At 36.4% G+C, this 20,652-nt stretch overlaps 1 protein-coding gene across 1 annotated transcript in view; it reads left to right on the forward strand.

Moving 5' to 3' along the window:
• The window catches only part of LOC128655954 (cytochrome P450 2K4), a 74,870-nt gene extending 54,465 nt beyond the window's left edge, over window positions 1-20,405 (forward strand). The window contains exons 6-9 of the mRNA XM_053709564.1: window positions 4,958-5,099; window positions 13,301-13,485; window positions 17,341-17,482; window positions 20,111-20,405. Of these exons, the coding sequence (XP_053565539.1) occupies window positions 4,958-5,099; window positions 13,301-13,485; window positions 17,341-17,482; window positions 20,111-20,292 (651 nt within the window). The 3' untranslated portion in view covers window positions 20,293-20,405. The remainder of the gene's footprint in view (window positions 1-4,957; window positions 5,100-13,300; window positions 13,486-17,340; window positions 17,483-20,110) is intronic.
• The last annotated feature ends 247 nt before the right edge of the window (window positions 20,406-20,652 follow it).

The raw sequence follows: 20,652 nt of genomic DNA on the forward strand, positions 1-20,652 counted from the left end.
TTACAACTAGCCTCTGAGTCCCTAGAAAGGAATCAGATTGAGAGTGTTGCAACATTGTGTACTGATAATAGCTTTTCACAATTACATAATGCGTGTGGTGTAAAACAAATGTAACACACAGCAGCCTAGCCACCCACAAAAACAAGGGTAACCATAAAGAAAATATTGTAAACAGTGGGGCTTATAAAGAAAATTATCAGTATTAAGAAATTTACGCACATGGGCGTTATTATTTAACAGATCTCAAATGTATGGTCACTGAATTTATCAGTCAAACGTTTAAACTCACGATATGACTAATCCCATATGGGGAACACAATCCGGAACCAGTGAGATGACAAACGTGAGAATAAAGAATACAAGTGGATAATACAACAAATAACCTCTGAATATAAGTGATACCCAAACTGGGGCATTTGTACATTAATACAATAAAGTAAATAAATGAATTCCAAAACACCAAAACCACACAACCAAGGTCTATGTATAAATGTGAATCAAACTTGGCAATCCCTGCTGCCACCCAGGCTTAAATTCAACTAATTCTACACTAATACAAGCCTTAATAAATATATGAGACATCAAAACACCAACTAACACCCATTACAGGGCTCTTATTAACCTTACTTGACAAACATAAGGGAGTACCGACTGATTTAATAGAATAACACAAAAAGTATTAAAGAATCAACCGGTCTCTTGAATAAGTTAATATTAACCTGAAAGAATTTACATCAGCAATTTGAGATAGAGAAATTTTAATTTGTTTATGTCCACCCATTCTTTTTAAAGTAAAGAAATAAAAGTTAAATTTTAAAATGTACTAGTGGCTCTACCCCAGTCTGGGCAGAGAGTGCTATATAGCATTTCTTTCCAGGGATTTTATCCCAATTGTTCTGTAAGTTCAGTATTAGATGCTAGCACCACTCCCCAAAGGAATATAATATATAGATACTAAAATTAAATATAGTATCTTAAACAATTGAAACCAATGAGGAGCTTGCCTATATAGTGCCCTTGTTATCCTTGTGTGTTAAATACGTTGAATGTGTAGAGGTATAGAGATTATTAAACACGTGTCATCAACAATTATATCAGAGAGGATACATTAGTAATAAAGCACAGTTCCGTTATTCATGCAATAAAAACGATCAATTTCAACATAAGTCTGCATTTCAAAGAGTGTAGATCAGGATAAATAATTTACCCTACTCCCACACGCATCGGCAAAGCTTGACAGTATCTCCAGACCAGCCGAGGAAAATGTTTGCTGCGGTAACTTAGGGAGTTGAACAGGAGATTACCCTTAGGTGGTGTGCAGCGAGTTGATAGGCTCATATACGGACCCATATCAGGTATGAGCTGCAGCTGGATCGCCAGTTGTTGTGGATCTCTGTGCGGTACTTTGCCCTGTGGCCAATATAAGGCATGTGAAGTTGGATAACAATCCGGGATTTTCAGAAAATCTGAGTAGCTACAAACAGCGTTTGGTTCTTCCGATTCTCCTCTGTCCCACAGAACAGCCGTCTGACCGCTCCCCGCAAGAGCTGTCGCAAGATCTACCTTCAGCGGTGGTCTCAGATTGCGGCCGGAGTCGGCATCTAGCAAAATAGGGGCACCAACGCCAAACGGTTTCTCCTCGCTACCTATTGGGCCCAGTTCATCTCTGTCCGGCCGTGCTGTGCCCCAGTGAAAATGGCACCAAGGTGAGTTAGGTAATAGAGAGTCTTCCCTATCCTGGGCAGGGGCAGTAATTAGCGGCAACTGAGGTCCCTGCAGGGATCGGATTGCTTCATGGAGTGCCCAGCAGGATTTCTAGAGGTTATTTAAATGTGGTAGGAAGACAGCCGCTAATTCTTTAGTAAGGGAGTCCATCCTGGGGGGTAGAAGACACCGTTGTTTGTTTCCCTTAGTTATATCCCTTTAGTGCTTTCCGGGGGAGAGAAAGGTGTTCGTTCTCTATCCACAAAGGTTCTCGGACACAGAAAATTGTCAAGAGAGACGTGGATGGCATCAGATTAAGGCTGCAAAAAAAATGGTTTTCAGAGAGCTTCATTATCATGCTGCCATTTTGATGAGCCGCCCACCAGAAGTCCCTGCATAATAATTTTTAATAATAATTATTGTTTAATATTACAAGAATGCGATTGTGTTTACTTTCAACTTGTAATACAAGCACACTTTCAGATGCATGCAAAAATCCTGTATCGTTTGCGCGCAACAGTTAGCACACTTAATCTAGCCCGTAGTGCATTGCTATTACCTGTTTTACACCCAAGCTCCTATGACACCAATACCTACATTATAGAGGTCCCAGAGTTATGGCCTATTATCCCCAACATAAACTTTCCAATACCACAAATAAAGTTAAAGGGACAATATAATGTTTATTATTTTAAAAGATGAATAATCCCTTTATTACCCATTCCCCAGTTTTGCACAACCAACACAGTTATATTAATATGCTTTTTACCTCTGTGATTACCTTGTATCTAGGAACCTTCTTCCAGACCCCTGATCACATGACTGTAACTGTTTAAAATATATGGAGTTGCATTTAGTACTGTATTGTGCTAACTCCTAAATGACTTCTTGGGCGTGAACATATCTATATGGCCCACATAAACTACCAGTCTCCTGTTGTGAAAAGCAAATACATGTGATTAAGGGGATATCAATAGAGCCTATGAAACAGGCAGATATTTAGAGGTTTAAATGTTATAAAGTATATTAATCTAACAATGTCGGTTGTGCAAAGCTGGGGAATGGGTAGTAAATGCATTATCTATCTTTTTAAACAATAACAATTTTTGTGTAGATTGTCCCTTTAAAGCCATGAGCCAGGGAGCTTAGTTTAAATTCTAAAGGATTATAAGGTAATAATAAGTAACCTGATTCAGTGACTAGATCCAATTTAGCAGAGGATAAGTGGCTTTCAGTGGAGAGCAGGCTTGAAGAATAATTTGTAGACAAAGCAGAGGTCAAAAGCAGAGGTACAGTCCAGAACAGGGTGTCACAGCAAAAAGGCACATCAAAAGCATAATTCAGGGTACTGTTCCAAAGTTAAAAAAAAAACAGAAGGTCAGTCCACAGAACATTTAACTCAGAAGGAGGGAAAAACAGATAGCATGGTCAAGAAACTTTGCCATCAGGAAGAAAGGCCAGGAATATGAACAATGTATTCTTTATAGTAAAACAATCAAGCACTAAATAGGAGTCTGAAATGTCCTTTTAAAAGTGTTTTTCATATTCTGACACAATCTCACAATCTTTGCGAGAAAAAAAACAGCAAGAACTGCAGGGGGGAAATGTTTACAGAATACAATAGACCTAATGTAAAAATGTAATCTAGAATCATATACCATTAAACCCACTAGCAGAGACAGGATTTCACAGCATTTGTTGCATGTGCAATGTAGTTATAGTATTATTTCTGATAGAGATATGTAGTTTTTTCGTTATGAATGCACATTCTTAACGACAAACTGATATTATTTTCATTTTGACAAAAAAAATATCTGAATGAATGCAACAACGAAAAGCCGAGCCGAGCACATTAAGCCGCTGTTAGCACAGCTCCGGCCTGGGAAGAAGAGGATCAGGTTAGTCACTCTCCAGTGCATAAAAGTTAAGTATAAATCTACAGGTGAACCTTTTCTCCTGTAGCTTTGAATGTTTACATTAATTTAATGAAAACAAATGTCAATGTATAACTAAAATTCAGTATTTGTTTTGTTTTATACAAAACTAATACCGAATAGTGAAGCCAACAAATATTCTGGGAAACTAATTTTCACAAATATTCGTTATGAAAATTTATTATGAAACAAAAAATGATTGGCTGCTTACGTCTAATTTTTACTGCGCACCTTAAATTGATTTTCTCCTGCACAATATAAACACAAAAAAATGAAAAACTGTCAAAATGCACTGAGATAAGAGGCGGTTTTCAATTATTTAAAAATCTGTTTGTGCCTACCTAGGTTTTAGCTTTCAAAAAAGGAATACCAAGAGAACAAAGCAAATTGATGATAAAAGTAAATTGAAAAGTTGTTTAAAATTGCATGCCCTATCTGAGGCATGAAAGTTTAATTTTGACTAGACTGTCCCTTTAAGTTTCAAAAATGCTCCACTCATCACACTGAGGGAGGGGGTTATAGTGAGATATTCTAAGTGCTAATTTTGCACAACACCCCCCCCCAAAAAAAAAAAAAAGTAATTTGTTAGCTGATTTCTTCACAATCTGTTTATTTTCATGTTTACTTTGAGTTCACATATTTGTTTTTACCAAAGGTGCACTGTTTAATATCTCGTTAAACAATTCAACTCTTTTAACTGCATCGCTGTATTTAGTTATTCATACGACTTTTAAATTAGGATTTATCGTGAGTCCTTTTGTAATGTTTGCATTACCTTCACATACTTAAAATCATGGAACACCCTTTTGCGAGACACTCGGTTCTCAAGGTAAAAACTGCCTTTATAGAATTATAACAGGTGCTTCATAGTATTGAAAGCCCAGAGACCCTTACAGAATAGGCCCTAGGCATCAACAAATGGTATCAAGAAGAAGTAAAATTGATAATTGATCATTTTAAATTACACTCACAATCTGATTCCTGAAAATGTTTTCTTGACTTCCTTGTCCCTTTAAATGGTCCTAAGTGTTGGTTGCTCTACCTTTAAATGTTAGATCGAATTCCAGGTCACAGTCAGGCTAATGTTGCTTAACACATCACAAAAAGCTATAACAATCAACAAAATAGTCCCAAGACAATGAGAGTACAAATCTGAAATAATTTAGTCAGTTTATCTACATATGAATCAATAGAAAGTATTACAAACATGCACAACTTGTATTTATTTACACAGTAAGAAAATAGCCAGATTTAGTAGTTACTACAGTAAAGTAATTTCACTATCATTATTGCCTATTTCACGTTTTTGTCTGTTTTAGGAAAATGATGATCCAAATTCTTATTTCCATGAACTGAACCTATTAAGTGTAGTGATAACCCTGTTCACTGCTGGAACTGAGACCACAGCTTCTACTATTCGATGGGCTATTTTTTTTATGATTCAGAACCCTGACATCCAGAGTAAGTGTGCAATAGCCTTAATGTCTTTTATTACTAATGAACAAGTTATTTTAAATAGTAACTAGAAAATATAAAAACACATAGGGCTCCACGTACTAAGCGGCAGGCGGACAGCTTCTCAACTCGCGAAGCTGTCCGCCTGCCTTCGCTACACATGGGCAGCGGATCTGTTGATCCGCTTGCCTTTATGTTTCATTACACACTCATTGGAGTGTGTAATGCCCACCCCTTCATTCGCACGACCAATCACGCGACTGAAGGGGCTGTCAATCACTGAGAGCGAGCTTTCTGTGATTTTCCTTCACCACCTTAGAGGTGGCGTAGGGTGTAAGAAGCAGCATTGCGGGAAGCAGGCTCGCATATGCAAACCTGCCCCGCAAAGGCTCCGGAGCAGCTTTCGCTGCTTTGTACTTGGAGCCCATAATGTATAAGATAAGTCACTTGTGATGTCATGCGAGGGATACAAACAAGAGAGTGTGAAAAAGCGATAGAAACAGATAGGTACAGACAGACAATATATAGATATTCCTGTGTGGCCACAGCATCAGTGGCCTAAAAGTGATAGTAAATCCTAGCATTTGTGAAACGCTAGGATTTACCAGTGGAACAAATAAAAGGGACTTTCAGTCAGGAAGTATCAAATACTTCATGCTGAAAATCCCTTTATTTATCTGAAGCATTCGCCGTGCTAAGCTCCTCAGGCAGCCCATGGCAGAATGTTATTTTGCTGTGAGGTGATATTTCCACCTCTTAGCCAATAGCCATGCGGGCCAGCTGGCACCATGCCGGATAACTAACATGCTATTGGCTAAGATCACTTCTCAGCAAAACAGCATTCTGCCGTTGCGTGTCGAACGCTTCAGACAAATAAATAAACTTTCAGCATGAAATATTTTATACATAACTAAAAGTCCCCTTTAATTGTTCCACTGGTAAATCCCAGCATTTCACAAACACTAGGATTTACTATCACTTTAAAACAACTTGGTAGGGAACTAAAATGAGCTAAAGGCAAATAAATTTGGTAAAATAGTTGACAGCTATGATACATGTTTAAACATACTAAAAGTGTTCATATTCATGTTTTATATAGGTCAAATTCATAGTATGAGTTTCTTTAACAACCAAGCACATATTTATTTAACACATTAGAAAATTAAAGAAATAGGAAACCCAAGAAATGTATTTTGGGATACAGACAGAACATATCATTTTAAAAATGTTTCCAATTTACTTCTATTATCAAATGTGCTTCATTCCCATGATATTCTAAATTGAAGCAATACCTAAGTAGGCATCTGGAGCACTGCATGGCAGAAAATAGTGCTGCCATCTAGTGCTCTTATAAATAAATAACATTCTTGCAACTGTTGCCATATATTGTTTCAAAAATGGGCTGGCTCCTAAGGATACATCCCTGCTTTTCAACAAATGATACCAAGAAAGCAAAGAAAACATGATAATAGAAATAAATTAGAAAGTTGCTTAAAATCACATGCTCTATCTGAACCATGAAAAAAACATTTGGGGTTTCATATACCTTTTAATACCTATAAGTGGCCTAGATTTGGAGTTTGGCGGTAGAAGGGCTGTTAACGCTCCGCAGGCTTTTTTCTGGCCGCACCAAAAAATTAACTCTGGTATCGAGAGTTCAAAAAAATGCTGCGTTAGGCTCCAAAAAAGGAGCGTAGAGCATTTTTACCGCAAATACAACTCTCGATACCAGAGTTGCTTACGGACGCGGCCAGCCTCAAAAACGTGCTCGTGCACGATTCTCCCATAGGAAACAATGGGGCTGTTTGAGCTGAAAAAAAACCTAACACCTGCAAAAAAGCAGCGTTCAGCTCCTAACGCAGCCCCATTGTTTCCTATGGGGAAACACTTCCTACGTCTGCACCTAACACTCTAACATGTACCCCGATTCTAAACACCCCTAACCTTACACTTATTAACCCCTAATCTGCCACCCCCGCTATCGCTGACCCCTGCATTATATTATTAACCCCTAATCTTCCGCTCCGTAAACCGCCGCTACCTACGTTATCCCTATGTACCCCTAATCTGCTGCCCTAACATCGCCGACCCCTATATTATATTTATTAACCCCTAACCTGCCCCCCACAACGTCGCCGCCAGCTACCTACAATAATTAACCCCTAATCTTCCGACCGCAAAGCGCCGCCACCTACGTTATCCTTATGTACCCCTAATCTGCTGCCCCTAACACCGCCGACCCCTATATTATATTTATTAACCCCTAACCTGCCCCCCACAACGTCGCCGCCAGCTACTTACAATAATTAACCCCTAATCTTCCGACCGCAAAGCGCCGCCACCTACGTTATCCTTATGTACCCCTAATCTGCTGCCCCTAACACCGCCGACCCCTATATTATATTTATTAACCCTAACCTGCCCCCCACAACGTCGCCGACACCTGCCTACACTTATTAACCCCTAATCTACCGAGCGGACCTGAGCGCAACTATAATAAAGTTATTAACCCCTAATCCGCCTCACTAACCCTATCATAAATAGTATTAACCCCTAATCTGCCCTCCCTAACATCGCCGACACCTAACTTCAATTATTAACCCCTAATCTGACGACCGGAGCTCACCGCTATTCTAATAAATGTAATTAACCCCTAAAGCTAAGTATAACCCTAACACTAACACCCCCCTAAGTTAAATATAATTTTAATCTAACGAAATTAATTAACTCTTATTAAATAACTTATTCCTATTTAAAGCTAAATACTTACCTGTAAAATAAATCCTAATATAGCTAGAATATAAATTATAATTATATTATAGCTATTTTAGGATTAATATTTATTTTACAGGCAACTTGGTAATTATTTTAACCAGGTACAATAGCTATTAAATAGTTAAGAACTATTTAATAGTTACCTAGTTAAAATAATAACAAAATTACCTGTAAAATAAATCCTAACCTAAGTTATAATTAAACCTAACACTACCCTATCAATAAATTAATTAAATAAAATACCTACAATTACCTACAATAAAACCTAACACTACACTATCAATAAATAAATTAAATACAATTCCTACAAATAACTACAATTACATAAACTGATCGGAACAGCCAATAGAATGCGAGCTCAATCTGATTGGCTGATTGGATCAGCCAATAGGATTGAACTTGATTCTGATTGGCTGATTCCATCAGCCAATCAGAATATTCCTACCTTAATTCCGATTGGCTGATAGAATCCTATCAGCCAATCGGAATTCGAGGGACGCCATCTTGGATGACGTCCCTTAAAGGAACCGTCATTCGTCGGGAGACGCCGGAAGAAGAAGATGGATCCGTGTCGGCTGCTTCAAGATGGACCCGCTCCGCACCGGATGGAAGAAGATCGAAGATGCCGCTTGGAGAAGATGTTTGCCAGTCCGGATGTCCTCTTCTTGCCGGATAGGAGGAAGACTTTGGAGCCTCTTCTGGACCTCTTCAGCACCGGATGCCAGGACGGATCGGTGATACCTGGATGGTGAAGACAAGGTAGGAAGATCTTCAGGGGCTTAGTGTTAGGTTTATTTAAGGGGGGTTTGGGTTAGATTAGGGGTATGTGGGTGGTGAATTGTAATGTTGGGGGGGGTGTATTGTATGTTTTTTTTTACAGGCAAAAGAGCTGATTTTCTTGGGGCATGCCCCGCAAAGGGCCCTGTTCAGGGCTGGTAAGGTAAAAGAGCTTTTAACTCTATTAATTTAGAATAGGGTAGGGCATTTTTTTATTTTGGGGGTCTTTGTTATTTTATTAGGGGGCTTAGAGTAGGTGTAATTAGTTTAAAATTGTTGTAATATCTTTCTTATGTTTGTAAATATTTTTTTATTTTTTGTAACTTAGTTCTTTTTTATTTTTTGTACTTTAGTTAGTTTATGTAATTGTAGTTATTTGTAGGAATTGTATTTCATTTATTTTTTGATAGTGTAGTGTTTGGTTTTATTGTAGGTAATTGTAGGTAGTTTATTTAATTAATTTATTGATAGGGTAGTGTTAGGTTTAATTAAAATAGCTCTAATATAATTATAATTTATATTGTAGCTATATTAGGATTTATTTTACAGGTAAGTATTTAGCTTTAAATAGGAATAATTTATTTAATAAGAGTTAATTTATTTCGTTAGATTTAAATTATATTTAAGTTAGGGGGGTGTTAGTGTTAGGGTTAGACTTAGCTTTAGGGGTTAATACATTTATTAGAATAGCGGTGAGCTCCGGTCAGCAGATTAGGGGTTAATAATTGAAGTTAGGTGTCGGCGATGTTAGGGAGGGCAGATTAGGGGTTAATACTATTTATGATAGGGTTAGTGAGGCGGATTAGGGGTTAATTACTTTATTATAGTAGCGCTCAGGTCCGCTTGGCAGATTAGGGGTTAATAAGTGTAGGCAGGTGTCGGCGACGTTGAGGGGGGCAGATTAGGGGTTACTAAATATAATATAGGGGTCGGCGGTGTTAGGGGCAGCAGATTAGGGTACATAAGGATAACGTAGGTGGCGGCGCTTTGCGGTCGGCAGATTAGGGGTTAATTATTGTAAGTAGCTGGCGGCGACGTTGTGGGGGGCAGGTTAGGGGTTAATAAATGTAATACAGGGGTCGGCGGCGTTAGGGGCAGCAGATTAGGGGTACATAAGTATAACGTAGGTGGCGGTCGGCAGATTAGGGGTTAAAAAATTTTAATCGAGTGGCGGCGATGTGGGGGGACCTCGGTTTAGGGGTACATAGGTAGTTTATGGGTGTTAGTGTACTTTAGGGTACAGTAGTTAAGAGCTTTATAAACCGGCGTTAGCCCAGAAAGCTCTTAACCCCTGCTATTTTCCGGCGGCTGGAGTTTTGTCGTTAGAGCTCTAACGCTCACTTCAGAAACGACTCTAAATACCAGCGTTAGAAAGATCCCATTGAAAAGATAGGATACGCAATTGACGTAAGGGGATCTGCGGTATGGAAAAGTCGCGGCTGAAAAGTGAGCGTTAGACCCTTTAATCACTGACTCCAAATACCGGCGGTAGCCTAAAACCAGCGTTAGGAGCCTCTAACGCTGGTTTTCACGGCTAACCCCAAACTCTAAATCTAGCCGAGTGTGTTAATGTCGCTCAGATATAAGTAATCAAAAGGGATGGGCAAATGTTTTTAAAAATTTGAAATTTAAAACAAATTTTGATACATTCTAATTGAATTTCAAATGTTTATATAACATTCTAACATTCTATTTTCTAATTTAGTTTTCAAATTTTTCAATAAAGTTAAAAAATATTTGTTCGAATAATAGAATGTTTAGCTATGTTTTCATAAAATTTTGAAATGTAATATTCGAATTCGAATGTGACATTTGAATGCGAATGCGAATGTAACATTCAAATTTTAAAAAGTATTTCTAGTCTATAACTGTGTTTAATAAATGTAATATTCAAATTTAAATGCTACACTCAAATTCGAATGTAACATTCAAATTCGAAATAGTATTTCTAGTCTAATACTGTGTTTTTTAAATGTAATATTCGAATTTGAATGTGACATTCGAATTCAAATGTAACATTCAAATTCAAATTAGTATTTCTAGTCTACAACTGTGTTTAATAAATGTAATATTCAAATTCTAATAATACATCTGAATTTGAATATAACATTCGATTTCGAAATAGTATTTCTAGTCTATTACTGTGTTTTTTAAATGTAGTATTCGAATTTGAATGTGACATTCAAATTCAAATGTAACATTCGACTTCGAAATAGTATTTCTTGTCTACAACTGTGTTTAATAAATGTAATATTTGAATTTGAATGCTACATTCAAATGTTAACATTCAAATTCGAAATAGTATTTCTAGTCTAAAACTGTGTTTTATAAATGTAATATTTGAATTTAAATGTGACAGTCAAATTAGAATTGAAAGTAACATTCGAATTCGAAAGTGACATTCGAAAACTGTAAATAACATTTGATAATAGAATTTTTAAGAATATTCGTTCTTGTCAACATTCTATTATGTAAAACGAATTTCTACAATAACATTCTTTCTAACATTCAAATTCGAATATAAACACATTCGCCCACCTCTAGTAATCAATCAGAAAATCTAGGAAATGAATGGTTTTAGTACACAACAGAAATTATAGAAATAAATACTGAAGTTAAAATAGTCATTGGCGCGAAGCCCTAGGAATCGAGTTGCCAAACCACACTAAAAAACTTATGGAACTTAATTTTCCATTCAAATGGCCAAAAAAGTCCATTAAATATCTAGGAATTAACCTATCTAATAATATACACTCCCTATATCAATTAAATTACCTCCCCATGTTTAAAAAAATTAGAGCCTTATTAATAAAATGGACGAAACTCAAAATCTCTCTATATGGACGAATTATCTCTACCAAGATGTCCCTGCTACCCAAATTGCTATATTTATTCCGCTCCCTGCCAATATCTCTTCCCCTGTCAGACCTACATAAACTCCAAAAGGATATCTCGAAGTTTGTATGGCAGGGTAAAAGAGCAAGAATCAATAAAAATATCATGTGTACTTCAAAAAGAGAGGGGGGGGGGTGGGTCTTCCAAACCTTGTCCCATACTATTACTCAGCCCGTATGGCCCAGACCTTACATTGGTTCAAACCTCATGATAATTCGCAATGGATAAAAATTGAATCTAACATTATGAACACCTCGCCATTATCCAATCTCTTATGGACCCCCAACAATGATATCACTCATAAAAAATGTGAATTTATTGCAATTCAGCATACCCTACACATTTGGAAAACTGTGAACTCCAAATTCCCCCTCCTCAATAGGAGATCAATGATCACTCCCTTGACACCCAAAAACACCCCACTCGATAAAATTACACAACAGAAATGGCATAATAAAGGGCTTTACAGAATAGCAGACATATACAAAGACGCCAAGTTAATTTCATACGAACAGTATCAAGCCTTAGATAGCGAAGATAGAAATATTTGGTATCATTACCTCCAATTAAAATCAAGAGCACAACAAATTATGGGGGGGGGGGGAAGGTTCCTATAAGTACCACACTAGAGAGGCTTTGCCTTTCTGATCAGAACGTTAGAGGTGGGATCTCTACCCTATATACACTGCTCAACAGCACTCCACAAGATAGCAAACCACCCATAATGCTAAAATGGGAAAATTACACAGGGAAAACCTGGTCTATAGAGACATGGAAGGAGAATTTAGCCAGTGGGTTATCTTTCTCACAAAATGCGGCTCTTAGGGAAAATTTCGTTAAGGTAGCCTTCAGATGGTACTTATTCCCAACTAGGTTGGGAGGAGGGGGAGACCCTCTCACCAAACTTTGTTATAGAGGGTGCGGCGAAACTGGGACATACGCCCACATGTGGTGGGACTGTAGACTAGTTAAGGAAGTTTGGAATCAGGCCTCCTCCCTAGTGAGTGAGATTCTCCAAAAAACAATAACGTTGACAATGGAGCAGGCTCTCCTCCACTTCCCGATTCCAGGAATCTCCAAACATAATAATAAGTTAGCAAGATGGATCTGTACTATTGTCAGACTGAGCATAGCCCAATTTTGGAAGGGAACCCCCCCTAGTTTTGATATGATCAAACAAAAGATGATATATCACTTTGATATGGCGAGCGCCACAGCAGAATATCTAGACGATAAAAAAAACATTTCTTCAGCAATGGGAACCCTTCATACATTACTATGAAGCCTCAAGGAGGAGGGGGGGGGGCAGGAATGGACTAGGCCAAGCAAAACTTATATAAAATAGGACCACAAAACATCTTAGGAGAGTGGAGACACATTTGTACCCATATGTCAAAGTGTTTTTCTTTGTAATGTATGTGATTTGTACCGAGCGACTTGAGAATGTTGGAACTTATGACCACTGTTTACTGTTTTTGTATTTGTAAAAATTTATGAATAAAAATATTTTCACCATAAAATAGTCATTGGCATCATACTATAATTATTATCGTTATTGTTATTATAATAATAATAATAATATCTTGATAACATAAAAGGTAAATATATTGGAAAAATAATTAGATATTATCAATTTTATGCTACAATTTGATAAATCATGATTACAATGCTGTTCTGTATAGAAATATTTACATTTCTCAAGTTTAGATAAAACAAAGTTCCTTAAATCACTTTTTTATAATTATCTGAACTTTAATTAGAGCGTGTTCATGAGGAAATAGACCGTGTCATTGGCTCATCTCGACCTTGTTTTGAGCATCGTAAACATATGCACTATACTAATGCAGTCATTCAAGAAACACAGAGATTGGCTAATATTGTTCCACTTAATCTTCCTCGGGAAACTACAAGGGACATTGTCTTTAAAGGTTATTATTTACCAAAGGTAAGCTCTAATTATATTATGTTTCTCTGTTTATCACATTAAATTCATTAGCTGAGATACTTAAAGTCATGCAAATTTCTGTGCTTTTTAGATTTATATGTTTGTTTTCAAATGATATACTGTATATACATGCTTCCATGTAAAGTTTTCTCATAATTAAAGAAAAACAGCCTCCTTTTAACAACTTACACAGCAAAATGCTTGTAATATTTAGAATTGTTTCATATGAAAAAAGAATTACTGCAATAATAAGCATTTCTTTAATAGAACACACAATGTATGTATTTATTTCTTTGTTTTTTTCTTTTTTTTTGTTATTTATTTTATATTTAATAAATATGTGTATATATATATATATATATATATATATATATATATATATATACTGTATATATACTTTTTATTTTTTGCGTCAATAAACTTCCTATTTCAAATTTTCAACTTCCGTACCCTTCAAGTTGCTAATATAACATCCAGGTATAAAAGTAAACCTCTAAAATAAAGGGAAATCCATTAACCTCCTAATACAATCCTGATTGGAAAGAATATGGGTCACAAAAATGTAATTCATTTTTGAAACCTTATGGGAAATAAAACTGTTAATGGTAAAGTAAAGACTTCATAGTTTTCATTTATGCCATGGATTCCATGAAACCAGTGAATTAAACATACATACATAATAACCATATTGTCAAGACTTCAAATTAAGGGCAAATACCATGGTACTGGATGAAAATGATAGATATGGGAAAACCCCACAAATATATGAAATGGTGGGAGATATCTATTTTTTGCATTCCTGCAAGGCAGGTCCCTGGAGTTATTTGTACATGTCCCTAAAACGCTATTAGTTGGTAGTTTAATGTGTTTGCTGGTGTCAAATTTTGCAGAAATACAGGTTATTTAATAAATATTTATATTTAACCATCATGTTTAACCATCATGACTTATGGCTTCATTTTTTCATGTTTCTTTATTTGTTTACTTACTTTCCTATTCAATGCTTTATTGCTACTAGGCTGTTAAAAAAAAAAAAAAAAAACACGTGTTGCACAAGAGATATAACATTGCCACAAACCACTGCCACAAACCACTGCCACAGAGCACATATAGCACACAGGCTAAACAACTGCCTAGCAAGCTGAGGACCCTGGTTCACCTCCTGGAATGGCAATATCCCCTCCTCAAGAACCCTTTCAGGAGATAGTTGGTTTCTCAGGGTGAGACCGACAAAAGGCTTGAACCAACTGAAGAGCAAGAACCTCTCGAGAGGAAGCCCAAGAACGGTCTGTAACACGGTATCCTCACCAATGCACCAAGTACTACAGCCCGTAACCTTGTCTTCTGGAGTCAATTATCTATTCTTTCTTGTATTTAGGTTAACCATTAACCAAAATAGGTGCTGGTGAATAAGAGGCATGGAAAAATAGATTTTTAGTATAAGGTCGATGAAGGGAGATATACAAAACTAACTGAATTCTCAGGCAAGCAGGAAGCACCAAATGATAAGTCACAGGAGTGATGTGACTGATAATGTTGTATGGACCAATGTACTTGGGTTACAGTTTGGATGTTGGCTGTCGTAACTTTTTCATCAATGTGCTGTAAAGGGCCATTTCTTACGATCAGCAAACATGTTATACCATTGAGTCATGCAGAGCAGAACATGTTGTATCTCCTGCCAATATTTGATTAGAACTAGGGCCCTTTGGTTAGCAGCTGAAACTGTTTTTAGGTGTACCTTAAGATGGAAGGTAGGTGGCTAATAGTCCAAAGCTGCCTTGGCTGAAACCATATTAAGAGATACATGCTATTGTTCGTTATAGTCTAATTCAGCAAAGGGAAGGAGCTCTGACCAATTGTCTTGCAATGTATTTGGCCATGCTGCCCCTACTTTTTGGAACTCTTTACCATGCGCAATCAGAGAGGCACCATCTTTACAGACTTTAAAAAAAAAAAAAGCTAAAGACCCACCTCTTCCATCAGGGATTCAGTCCACTTATCTGACCTTTAGAAACTTCTAACTTTTATATCTTTATGTTGGTATATTTGTAAAGTGCTTTGAGTCTAACAGGGAGACAAGCATTATATAAATAAAAAAAATATTATTATTATTATTATAATGCATTTACAAATGCTCGTAAAAAGCTTTTAATTGCTGGATGACTCTATCAGTCTGTTCATTGGCCTGAGGGTGATATGCAGTTGTTAGTAAAAAATAAATGCCCAAGTGTTTTCAAAGACTGTGCCAGAATTTAGACACAAATTTTGATTTTCTATCTGAGACCACATCCTCAGGAAGACCATATAAAGGGACAAAATGTGTGATAAAGAACTTAGCTAGCTGTCTTCCAGATAGGATAATTGGGAGTGCAACAAAGTAAACCATTTTAGAAAAGCTGACCACTATGACCCATATGGGAGTATTTCCTTTTGAATCTGGACAATCGATGATGAAATCCATAGTAGTATATGGCCATGGGAGTTTTTGTACTGGCAGAGGTTGAAGCAAGAAAAAAAAATAGCTATAACATTAAGACCAATCACTGCCACGAATATAGCATACAGGCTAATCAACTGCCTATCAAGCTGAGGAACCTGTTTCACCTCCAGGCAAGACAAAACCCTTGTCAAGCTGAGGTCCCTGTTTCACTTAAAGGCATGACAAAACACCTGTTAAGGATACCTCCAGGGACAGTTGGTTTCTCAGGATCAGACAGATTAAATGCTCAAACCAACTGAGGAGCATGAACCTCTAAAGAGCAAACCCAAGGACACTCTTAAACAGGGTAGTCTAGCCAATGCACCAGGTATTGTAGCCTATAACCTTGTCTTCTGTAGTCAATTATCTGACACGACAAATAATGGTGTACTTGAGTTCCAGTTTGTAAGCCATACATTATCACCTATGTGCAGTAAAGGGCGTTTGTGTCTCTCACGATGAACAAACTCCTTATACCGATGAGTCATGCGGAATAGTACATGTTGTACCTTCCACAGATGTTTAATTAGAACTGGGGCCCCTCCATTGTTAGTAGCAAATTAAGAACCTTTTGTCATTAACAAATATTTTGAAGAATTTATACAACCACTTAAATAGACAATAAAGGGTCCCATTTTGGAAGTTGCATAAGCAGCTTCAGGGTGTTTTGGAGAAGGCTCACTTATGCAAGCCTGCAACGGAAAGTTAACATGCACCGGTGGTACAACTGCTACTTCTTAACGTGTCCGCAACCCCAGATATTGTGGACATCAGTGTAAAAGTTACCTGAAGGTTGTTGGATAGGAATTCACTTGCAGTTATTTACCACTCTTTTGAACACACCTCCTCCAGGGAACCTGAAGTAGAATCGGTTTGCTAGAGAGTAGTACCAGGGAAGATCAAAAACCAAAGTTAGGATGTCAAACCAGGAGATCCATCAATAAGTAGTACAAGGGCAAGGCAGCAGGCAAGTTAAAGGAAGGACCAAGGTCAGCAACAGTTGGACAGTCCACCAGAAAGCAATTTAACTGGAAGAAGAAAAAGGAGGGTAAAAGTTCAGGCCAAATTCAAACTTGGACAAATATAAGCACTGATCAAACAATAGCTGTGTAGAACATTCTAGGGTCAACATTCTGGATTTTACAGGATACACTACATCCTCTCTAGAAAATCACCACATAGATTGCAAAGTTTTAGCTAAGCATTGTTTGGGAAATTAAATGTTAATTTTAATAATACTGAATTAATAAGAAAAATAGATTTATAAAGGCTTAAACCTAAGCAAGTTTCTCTTACACAGTTAAAACATATTTGACAGTGTATAAAACATTGTACATTTCTACAAAAATCTTTTTTGTCTTTATTCTTTTAAGGGGACTTACATTGTACCTTTGCTTGAGTCTGTTTTGTATGACAAAACTCAGTTTGAGAGACCAGAGGTTTTTTATCCTGAACATTTTCTGAACTCTTCTGGGAAACTGATCAAGAAAGCAGCTTTCTTACCTTTCTCAGCAGGTATCTTTCCATTATTATGTTTAACATGAATGATTAACTAATCTGTAACACTATGAATAATAACAACAAAATAGCTGCAAAATTATTTTTATCTTTGTTGTGTCTAAGTGTGGGCATTTAAAAACTTGCCAGTGAGCAATTGGTCTTTACGGATTATGTGTGCAAAGACAAAACCTTCCTGTTAGCTTAAAAATCAAAATAAATAGCCTTAATTAAGCTTTAGTAATGTGTAAACAGCTATCTTAAAAATGTATGATAGAAATTGTTGTATTGATTTTTAACCTAAGGGGTTAAAAATCAATACAACAATTTCTATCATACATATTTAAGAGAGCTGTTTACACATTACTAAAGCTTAGTTAAGGCTATTTATTTTGATTTTTAAGCTAACAGGAAGGTATTACAAAAGCCAGAAAATGCAATATAAACTCCCCAGGCCCTGGGCTTTTTTTCTGATACCATCAATTACATCACTGATATCACATATGATGTAACTAATCACATCATCCATGATAGATAAATAGTCAATCTTAGTCATAGATAAAAGGTTTCTAACTAATTATTGCTACACATCATCTATAGAAATGTGTTTGTTCTTTCACCATGAATAAAAATACTAATTTTATTTCCCCAGTAATATCTTCTTATATTTAAAGCTCCATTTTATAGTAAGATATTTTATGAGCCTGGAAAACAATACATTAGGTTTTCCCTTACCTCAAAATGTTTTTTCTCTCTCTCTCTCTCTCTCTCTCTCTCTCTCTCTCTCTCTCTCTCTCTCTCTCTCTCTCTCTCTCTCTCTCTCTCTCTCTCGCTCTCTCTCTCTCTCCCTCTCTCTCTCTCTCATACAAGAGGTAAATTGGCACGCTGTTTAAGATTGCATGCTCTGTCTGAATCATGATAGAATGATAGAAAACGTTAAAGCTCTTTGAGCTTCTGTGATTCCATAAGAAAACTGACCTGTAGGGCCGATTTATTATGATGCACGGGACATGATCCGTGGTAGCGGATCAATGTCAGCCCGACATTGCTAAAATCTGACAGCATACGCTGTCAGCATTTAACATTGCACAAGCATTTCTAGTGAAATGCTTGTGCAATGCCGCGCCCTGTGGATTCGTGGCCAATCGGCTGCTAGCAGACAGTGTCAATCATCCCGATCGTATCTGATCAAGATGATTGCTGTTCGCCGCCTAAGAGGTGGCGGATAAGTTAAGGAGCAGTGGTCTTAAGAGCGCTGCTTCTTAACTTATGTTTCCGGTGAGCCTGACGGCTTGCGCGGAAACTGTTGCATTTGCAGCATGTTAAATCGGCCCCGTAGTATAAAGCCCCTGCCCTAAATCTATAAAGGCAGTTTTTACCTTAAAGGGACATTAAGCACTTTGAGATGGTAATGTAAAATCATAAATCGTATATATAAAAAAGTATGCAATATACTTTCATTATTTCATTACGTGTGTGTGTGTATTTGTATACATGTATATATTTATGTGTTTGTATGTGTACAATAGCATTGTTCTTCAATTAGAAAATGCTATTTTTATTATTTATATATACAGTATATATATATATATATATATATATATATATATATATATATATATAAGGGTTGCACCGATACTATTTTTTTATAACCGATACTTGTTTTCAAATACTCGCCTATACCAATTACCGATACTTTTTTTTTTAATGTCATGTGACATTTTACCAAGCACAATACAGTAATAATAATAATTATTTAAGATTCCTTCTTTATAATTATAGAGGACTGTAATTCAAAAGACATTATGAAATAATGAAACAGTTTTATTTGTCACAAAGTTCACTGAACACGTTTATAAATAAAAAATATTACAATAAAATATTAAATTTAAAGGGGTGATACAATTGGGTTGTAGGGCTGTTATATAACATCAATCTGACATTTGTATGGTGGTTCGACTCTAAGTTGAACAGTCTTTCACTTTTCACACTACTGCATGGGGCAGAAATATATTTTTGGGCCATTTAGCCAGAGCTGGGAATCTGTTTATTAACTGCCCAGTGCTTCAGGGGTTTGTCTGAACGAGGTACAGTGATCTCTCCTACAATAATACAAATAACAGCAATTTGTATTGGCAGAACAGTAGTAAACAATTTTTAGTTTAGTCTCCACTGCAGTTTAAAATGAAATGGGAACATGCAGTTTGAAAAAACGCCACAAGATAGCATATGGGTAGGAAGTGGAGGTATAAGTTTAAGTATCGGTGCATTTGCACGAGTACAAGTACTCATGCAAATACTTGGTATCTGTACCGATACCGATACTAGTATCGGTATCGGTGCAACCCTAATATATATATATATATATATATAAACACACATACACTTTCTTCTAAATGAAGAACATTGCTATTTGCATATTTCTTAGTGCACCTTTGGCTTTAGCGCACATGATGCTTTCGGTCGAGTGATAACTTTTTATTTTTAACTTGTAATATGAGTGCAAGAATAAGAGCGCTATTGATTTAACTTGAGCAGAGTGAAACACTCATTGATAATATGTTTGTGCTTCACTTTTAATCTAGTTCCAAATATATTTAGAACGTGTTTTCTTCCCATTTAATACTTACATATTTTTTTTTCCAGGACGTAGAGTTTGTGTTGGTGAAACTCTTGCAGTGATGGAATTGTTCCTGTTTTTTACCAGCCTTATGCAAAAATTTTCTTTTCAAACTGCCCCAGGTGAAACTAATTTTGAAGTAAAACCTTCGGTGGGATTTACCATTCCGCCAGTTTCTCAAAAAGTCTGTATCTTGTCACGTTCTTAATTAAACAGATAGAAATCTTCACCCATATTAAAGCAATCACTCTATCTAGCAAATAGAAAAAAATAATGACATATTGTATTCAATATTTTAATTAAAGCAAGCTTTCAAATATATGTAATTATTGTTTTTTTTTATTATTTAGTTTTATGCTTTTTAAAAATTTTTTGCTTGCAATGTAAACATTATAAAAAATAATTAAAAAAAATGGATCAATGATCAAACAGCACTGTTTCCTTGGGAGTGCTAAGGAGCTATAAAAATGATTTAAAGGGACAGTCAAGTCCAAAAAAACCTTTCATGTTTCAAATAGGGTATATCATTTTAAACAACTTTCCAATTTACTTTTATCACCAATTTTGG

The sequence above is a fragment of the Bombina bombina genome, chromosome 4 (assembly GCF_027579735.1).
Source record: "Bombina bombina isolate aBomBom1 chromosome 4, aBomBom1.pri, whole genome shotgun sequence".
NCBI lineage: Eukaryota > Metazoa > Chordata > Amphibia > Anura > Bombinatoridae > Bombina > Bombina bombina.